The sequence below is a fragment of the Rissa tridactyla genome, chromosome 4 (assembly GCF_028500815.1).
Source record: "Rissa tridactyla isolate bRisTri1 chromosome 4, bRisTri1.patW.cur.20221130, whole genome shotgun sequence".
Lineage (NCBI taxonomy): Eukaryota > Metazoa > Chordata > Aves > Charadriiformes > Laridae > Rissa > Rissa tridactyla.
The window spans coordinates 80,333,980-80,342,445 of NC_071469.1; the positions used below are offsets into that span (position 1 = coordinate 80,333,980).

The window sequence follows — 8,466 nt, forward strand, 5'->3', positions numbered from 1 at the left end:
AAGGGAAAGAAAATTCTTACAGTTGTTTAATGTCGGTGCTGAGTGCGCCACAAATGGTTGGTGTAAGCTTTAATTTCAAGAAATACATATGACATTTCATGTACCAGCTTAAATTCTGCATCTGAAATCTGACATAGCAGTTACCTAATACACTTTCTCTTAGTAGATAACTAGTAAATTTATCCAGCTTGAAAAAGCTGCTTGGTTAAGTAGAGATCCACATCTTATCTGATGTCAGCGTTTGATCAAGAGCAGATGTTAATGAATACTCTGTAGTTCCGAGAGAATGTCTAAAGAGATTTTAGAGATTTGCTGACTTTCCAGCAACTGCACTGGCTTCCCACTGTAGTAGGGCTGTAGCATAGGAGATGCTGTATCTAACGGAGATGACAATAAAACATTGAATTTCAAGCAATTGGCAGACCTAAGAATAACCTTAGTACAGTGGTGATCTGCAGTGCATTTTGTGCTGTGGGGTTGTGTGTAGCGCTGGGCTTGGCAGCATGGGCAGCTCTACTTTCCTAGGTGATGACTTGGTTACTAAGAATAACTTTAAATCTGATATTGCTCTCCTGAATGACTTCTACAAGAAACAGATTATGTTAGAGTGGGTGGACAATCTGATTATGTGCTTTATTTGTTTAAAGCTTTTTAAATTTGTATTGAATAAACTGGAGAGAGATGCTGTGGTAAAAGTCACAAAGCTATCAGGTTAATGACTTAAGGTCTTTGCATTTGCTGGGATGAGGGGGGACTTCCACAAAACTCTGAAATCAGAATAGTCCTAAGAGGAGCAAGAGAAGGCAGTCTCCAACAGTTTGTCTGCATACAGTCTTACCAATATTTCTAAGAACTGTCCAAATACCAACAGTTTAGAGACGAGTCTGTTAAAACTAATGTCTATCCGCTTATACAGAGGTTCTTGTTGATGACTTCTGTTTATGTTCTCCTATAGGTGACAATTCAGGTTTTGAATCAGCTTATACAGAAGATAAGAGAAGATCTCCCAAACCTTGAGTCTACTGAAGAAACAGAACAAATTAACAAACACTTTCACAACACACTGGAACACTTGCGTCTGAGGAGGGAATCACCAGAATCTGAGGGGCCAATTTATGAAGGTCTTGTTCTTTAGGAAGATACACACTGTACTTATTTCTTTTCATTTACATACCATATTTTTTTTAAATAGATTCATAGGTTATGCCTCTCGGAAATGTCAAATTAACATTCATGTGTTCAGTCTGGCACTTCAAACACTTGTGTTGAATACTCTAACAAATTTGAAAGGTTGGACCAGCAACTCCAGGTTTCATCAGTTAGCATGGCCGAAACTTTCTTTGAAATCCATGTGACATGGTGGGGCTCTTCCGGTTCTGATTTCTCTTCTGTCTGTTCACTGTTGCTTCTGTAGCACTAGAGTTCTAAACTGGCGGTGAGTGTCATCTGAAACTCTGTCTGATCCTTACAGAGCATCAGATTTTTGGGATTATTGTATGTCAGATTCTGCTTGTGCTTTTCTTTTAATGCCAGTTAAGACTAAGTGTAATATTTTTCCCTAAAAACTAGAATATATTAATGCATGTTTGGAGAGTTTTAAAGTACCATGTTCAAAAACAGAAGTTATATTTTGCATATTAAGGCTCTGTGACATTCAGTGAGGGCCAGTACTGTGCACAGGGCGTATTTATCAAGATAATTTTGTTCAAATAGTATAAAAATAGAGAAATTGCAATCTATATAGATATGTATAACCTTCATTACTGTAAATTTAGGGGAAAATGCATTACACAAGTTTATTCAGTATCATGATTTTGCACCAGTGAAACAATAAAGTTGCTATTAACACCTGTTGTTTCATGTCTCTTCAGAGCCCACTGTTGAACCCAATGCTAATGTTGAACCTTCTGATAAAAGCAAAAGAACTTCTGTTTTGCAGGGACAGAAAAATCAAGGCAGAGTTAACCTGGATAGGCTGGGGGGCTGCTAGCATTTCTAATGTAGAAGTTTATAATTCAAAACCAGTATTTTTTCCAGATGTTGCTGAGACAACAATGCGTGTTCATGTTTTAGAATGCTTTTATGAGTTATCTTGAGAGTGCAGTAGAGAATCCTACTGGATTCTAGGTCTCTGCCAAAGAGACGAGTGGCAATTAAATGACAAAGGTGTAAGAAATTGAGCAGTAGAGGAATCGTCAATGGCAACTCCTGTGAAGACTGGTCTGGTCTGTAGGTTAATGCCAGTTGCTGAAAGCTTTGAGATGTCTGTTTTACCTTAACTGAATGTAATGTTCTAAAGCTAACTGATTGAACTTCCTTACTCCTTGAGCTGACCACTGTTGTAAAAATTGTCCTGGCTTGATTGGATAGTGAAGGAGACCTTAGTGGGAGTGTCTAATAATTTAGTGCTACCTGTTTTTTGAAAAGGGCAAATGTGAGCTTAGGAAACATAATTATGGAGTGGACAACAATTAAATCATTGATCTACTGATGGAGAAATCTGGCTTGGGGGGGGGGGAATGGGGAGAGAATCTAATGGCTTTAACTGTTTAGTGGTATAATTAATGCTATTCAGAAATCTTGATGTTGCTCTGTATATGTTTGATGCTGTTCCTCTTAAGAGAACTGTTAAGCTGATAGTTTTGTTATAAAACATCCATAGCAGAACATGATGATCATGTAGATATGTTCATATAGTAGAGAGATCCCCTTCCAGTTTACAATATTTGCGAACCATGTTTGTTTAATCCTCAAGGTCAGTCCTTGTAACTTAAGAATTGTCTTTGAATAATGTTTTGCAGTTTCAACTGCAGTTACCCAAATGATAAGGATAGTGCTTTTTTTCCATGTACCACTTAAGAGGCTACAAAGTTATGACTCTTCCACAGTTCTTAATTATTTTTATTCAAATATTACAAAGTAAATAATTTCAAAATACTGTCTGTAAACTTTAGATCAACTGTACTAACATGCATTTTGGCTGTGGCAATGGACAACTACAGCTGTTCAATAGCTATCGCTTGTCAGCAAAGGAAAGTGTTAAACTACATAGAAAATGCTTATGACAGTGGAAACAAATTTTATCACTAGTGATAAAATTGATACCTCCCGTGGGACAAATCTAGTCAAAACTCGGTATCTAGCTCTGTGAGTGTCTCTTGTGTCAGAGGCAGAAGGGCAGAACCAGTATGTAGGTGTTCACATTCTTGTTTTTCACACCCGTGGTCAACAGCAAGGTTGTAAATTTTAACATGCTTTTTTGGGTCATGCTATTCATGATGCATGACTTGGAAAAAGTCTCTAAACGCTTCAAGTAACACTACTTTTTTTTTTTGACCATTATTGACTTGATGAATGGATAGATCCAATGGGTGGGGTATGGGAAAACATTTTTTTTCCTTTGACAACTAGCCAGAACTAGTAAAAGTCTTAACTGGAAATGTTCAAAACAAAAAAAAAAAAAAAATTACTCCAAGGGAAATTTACCTAAAACTGTCTGTAAGGAGTAGAAGTTTGACTTGAGTAGATTCCTGGCCATGCAGGATCTTGGCAGGGGCCAGAAAGTCTTAACTGAGGGAGGAAGCTCATGGTGAAACTCTTACAGTGTATAAACTCCCAATTCTCATATCTCCTATCACAAAGCTGAAAACCCTTTATATTCTTGACTCTGAACTTAGTTCTACTAAAAATTCTCTCAAAGTTCTCAGTCACCTTTCCCATGCAAATCAGCGCTCCCATACCTGCTATACTTGCTCAGCTTTTCTGGTAACCTGATTGTTCTGGTTCCTCTTGTCCTATGATTTTCCTGGACATGGGTATTTAGGGTTTTTTTGCATTGCTCATGATCTTGTCTGGCTTGCCACCAAGGGAGGAAAACAAGGCATACTACACTAACAGCTGAGACCCTTGGTGTCTTAGAGGGAGGTTGGGGGTAAAATATAACAGGTTCAAGATTAACAATTTATGAAATGCCTTACCAGCAATATTTACAGGTATTAAAAGTGAGAGAGCCTGAACTCCTTAATTATTGGCCGTGAATGTAGTATTCCCTTTTCAGCACTTTATTGCTAGTGCACCATTACCAGAAAATATACTGCTGGCATTATTTCACAAGGAGCTTTGAGAAATGACCTTTTTTTTTCATTGCTGTGATTTTTCTAGCTACATGGATGACTGTATTTCTATACATTCATAAATATCTACACTTGTACCTACTTCTCAGTATTCCATAAACTAACCAGTGCACATTGTATTAATACTTGCACGTGAATATTAGGCAGTTCATGCTCCCACTGAAAGCAAGATGTGCTAATTGTCAGCCTTCACACCTTTTTTCACATAAAAATATGAGGATGAATTTTGGCTTTTCCAGGACACAAGAGTTTTATAAAGGCTTTCCTAAAGCTCATGTGACACAGTGGGTATAGAACAGGGTTAATGGCTGAATTCACCCACAGAAGCCAAAATGAAGTCTCATAGAGTGAATACTGCACACAGTGCCCATGGCAAGCTGCTCTGATGATCATCAAAAGTGTATATGGAGCCCAACACAAACCAAACACACAGACAATAATTGCTAAAGACTTTGCTACTCTTTTATCCCGGGAAAGTCTGAATCTATTTGCCATAGTGTTAGCAATGTCCACTCTGCTGGTGGTGTTGCATACACTTTCTGTAGTTTTGTAGAAACAGTTCCTATGAGGCTTGGTCTCAACTTCTACGTGAAGTGGTGGAAGGTCTTGATTGACGTTCAAATTTAATGACTGATTGTCAAGCTTATGTAGGCTGAGCCTTGAAGCCTTTTTGGGAGGAGAAAGGCTGCTTGCTCTCTTCCTATGTTTCTGTCTGTTAGCAGGCTTTACAAAAAATATAGCATGTTCCCTTTTTTTCCCCTGGAAACTCATTTCACAGTCCTCTTGACCAGGTGATAGGTTTTCGTTTCTGAGGGATGTGCGTTTCCTGATGTTGAGGTAAATGCTTAAGTTAAAGTATGTAACAGTGATGAAAGGTGTAAAGAATTCAACAGTAGAGGCAATCATTAAGAAATACCAATTGTAGAAGAATTCTGCGTGACATTCTCCTTCAGGGAGGATGCTCTTTTGGGCAATGTACTCCCAACTGAGAATGGCTGGACCGTAGAGAAGAAAAGCAGCAATCCATACAGCGATCATCTTCAGTATTGCATTTCTGGTCATCCCCTTCTGAGCCCTGTAACTGACCTGAGAGAGAGAAAAGTCACATATATTACTAGTATCTCAAACAGTTACGTAGCTACCTTGGAATGTGGCCCTCTGTCACTTGTGAAGGTTGATAATATATTGGTTTAGGGATGATGGTGATGCCAAGTTTACTGGTACCACAGAAAAGCTATTTCTGAAATATCCATTCCAACAAACATCATCAAGGTGACTGGATACGTTCTGAGAATGTGCATTGGATCCTAAAAGCTAGAAAACCAAGGCTTTTCCAAAGCAAATAACCACTGCTACTCCTCAAATTGGTTGACAGCCGTTGCTTACGTATTCAATTGCATTAGCTGTCATACCAGTTTACAGGATGTCTAAAAACATGGCCCTTCAAAACTCACTTATTTAGAATTTTTAAACCATTTAACTTAAAATACATAAAAAGATCTGAATTCATAAAGCTCTTTTTATTTTTGCTTTGTAGAGAGAGAGCCTTTTTTTCTTAATGTAAAAATCACACCAAAAAAATTTAATGGATAACAGCTTTTACTTCTGTTTGATATCCTTAATGTCATTCTTTTATGAAGTACTTGCAGCACTCTTATATGCAATTAAGATGTGTAGATGGAGTGGTGTGGTCTGCAAAGTGCTTTACAGGAAGAATACCTAATTTCACTTATTTAGAAAACAGAATCTAAGGTGCAAAAAAGTAGTATTTATGTTAGTAATACTGAGACAGTAAATTTTATCAGCAGTAGAATTCAGTAGAATCTTAAGATCATCTGCTTCTCAATATTCTAATTCCCTGGTGTACTGGACAATATTGATATAGTGAATTGGAATTCAATCTTAATATCTCTACAGTGGCCACACAGTGTTTTGGAATATGAAGTCCTCAAGCTTGAGTTCTGCAGAGGGTTCACATTTACTGCCCCAATCTGTGGATCTTGATCTCCAAAGCTAATGCTGTTCTGGTAGAATACCAAACACAGCTGAGGAATCCTGAATCTGGTCTGATTCTGCAATCCTGGACAAAGCTACTAATGATTTCAGGAGCAGTCTGTAGGAAGATTATCATTTTCACTGAGGAAGAGAATAATTTAGAACTTTATATATTCCTGTTCATATGTTCTTCTACTGCCCTAACCTAACAAGCATCTTCTATACTTTTGCTTGGGGAGGGATTTTTATATGGAGGATTAATGTGAAGTATTTTGAAGTGGCTGATTTTTTCCATTTATTATACCAGTTTCCCTTTCTGAAACCATCCAGTCTATATATTTATACTATGTGTATGGTCATGAGAGTTTGGTTTATGAAAGCAAATTCATGCTAATTCAGAACCTAGAAAATAAAGGAATTGTAAGTGTTGACTGTTTAAGAATTAATCTGTTCATTTCTCCCTCTTGGAAAAATAAGGTAAAACACTAACTTGGTAAAACACTAACTTGCATATAAACAGTTTAAGTGATCTTGCAGCCTCTCTTTGTGCTGTACAAAGTACTTTGTACTTTGCCAAAAAGGTATCATTGCCTCTTAGTGTGATTTAGAATGAGCAATGAAGCTAAATTAACGTTTTGAGGAAATGTGGGTGGAATAGGGGGCTGAAGAATAACTAAGAAGTGTGTGTAGAAGAGTGAAACCTACTAACCGCTAAAATTTATTATTTTGACACCATCCAAAACACTTAAAGGCCATATGATGTAGGTGAAAATGAAGTTAGCTTTTGATTTTTGGAAATTCTGGTTTATTCGTCTTTTGATAACCGACATGCTGCATGACTGAGGCATGGATCTAGCCATTTTTGTGGCTGTTAACATGGAAATAGCATTTACATCCTTTGAAAGATGTTAATTTATATTCTGCCACTTTTGAACCATACACAGCTGTATACGCTAATTCTCCCTGAAAGCTTGGTACCCACTGCAAGGAGATCTCTCTCTGCCTTGTGCTGCATCTGGGATGCAGCTAGGCTGGCTTGGGCATTTATTTGTTAACAGGTGCACCGCCATGTTCTGAGGGAGATGGTCTGTTTCATCTGTACAATACTTTTTAGTCTTACCCAAGGTGTGGCTGGAGAGGAAATAAGTACACCTTGTCTCTTTGCCCTTCTAGCCAGAAGAGCTGCATATACAAACTATGCCCATTTCTAAAGCAGAGTGCCTCTTCCAGTGTAAAAGTGACAAGCAAATGCTATTTCTGCTAAAGCTGATCACTCCCAGAAATATTTCCAGGACCAGGGGGAACTGCCTAGATAACCCCTGTCTCTTGTGGTGTTGGAGTGAGGCGCAGCTGGTCTGGGAGCCAGGTGACCTAAGCAAACCATCCTGCTTGAAAGGGCAGCCTTGGAGACCCTGCAGACCACCCTCAGGACCACTTGCCCAGCCCTTACCGCTTTGGTGACAGAGATGAACCTGTCGAAGCTGATAAGGACGATGTTGAAGACGGAGGCGGTGCACACCAGGTAGTCCACCACCAGCCACAGCTTACACAAGCCCCTGCCGAGTCTCCACTCGCCCGTCAGCACGTAGGGGATGTAGAGGGGGATGCAGAATCCGCCTGCGGACAGAGCTCGGCGGTGACACGTGCAGCGCCACGGACCCCAACCCTCCGCCCCGCCCGGCGCCCCGCAACTCACCCACCAGGAGGTCGGCGATGGCCAGGTTGAGGAAGAAGAAGTTGCCCTGCGTGCGGAGGCTCCGGTCCACCACGAACGCCAGAATGACCAGGGCATTGCCCAAAACCGTGGCCAGCACCAGCAGCCCCATCAGCGCCGCCAGCAGCGCGGCGGTGGCGGCGGCGAAAGGCCCGCCGCGCTGCCCGTCCGTCGCACAGGCGTTCCCCGCCGCCCGCGGGCTACCGGAGTGGTTGAGCCACGGCAAGTCCTGGCCCATGGCTGCCGGCGGAGAGCCCGCCGCGCTCCGCCGCTCGCCAACCCGCCTCTGCCGCTCGCCCCGCGCTGCCGTTGGCACCGCCCCTGCCCCGCCACAGCCACCGCCAGGCGGAGGGAGGGGTCGGGGGTGTCTCGGCGCTGCCCGCAGCGCGTCCGGCACCCCCCTGGTACTGGGACGGCGCCGGCGAGGCAAAACTGTCCGGAGTCCTGCCGCGGCGCTGACAGGGCTGCGGGAGGGAAGGACCCGTTCCCACTGGCCGCGGGCTGGCTCCCTCACGAGCCCCTTCTGTGAAGCGCAGCGAAGTAACGCTTCCAACGGCCGCCCGCCCCTCTAACGGCTCCCCAACGGCCGCCCGCCCTTTGTCTCAACGGCGCTTCCAATTTCCT

At 41.6% G+C, this 8,466-nt stretch overlaps 2 protein-coding genes across 3 annotated transcripts in view; one reads left to right on the top strand and one right to left on the bottom strand.

Annotated features, from left to right (window-relative positions):
* VPS35 (VPS35 retromer complex component) overlaps window positions 1-6,574 on the top strand; it is a 29,740-nt gene extending 23,166 nt beyond the window's left edge. For both annotated transcript variants that reach the window (XM_054199467.1, XM_054199468.1), the window contains one exon: window positions 956-6,574. In XM_054199467.1, coding sequence (XP_054055442.1) covers window positions 956-1,135 — 180 coding nt within the window. In that variant the 3' untranslated portion in view covers window positions 1,136-6,574. The remainder of the gene's footprint in view (window positions 1-955) is intronic.
* Window positions 4,335-8,121, bottom strand: LOC128908729 (histamine H3 receptor-like). Its single transcript, XM_054199469.1, has 3 exons — window positions 7,825-8,121; window positions 7,579-7,745; window positions 4,335-5,219 (listed from the first exon to the last, which is right to left on the bottom strand). Exons 1-3 carry the CDS (start codon window positions 8,078-8,080, stop codon window positions 4,335-4,337), a joined length of 1,308 nt encoding a protein of 435 aa, XP_054055444.1. The 5' UTR covers window positions 8,081-8,121.
* Window positions 8,122-8,466: the final 345 nt, after the last annotated feature.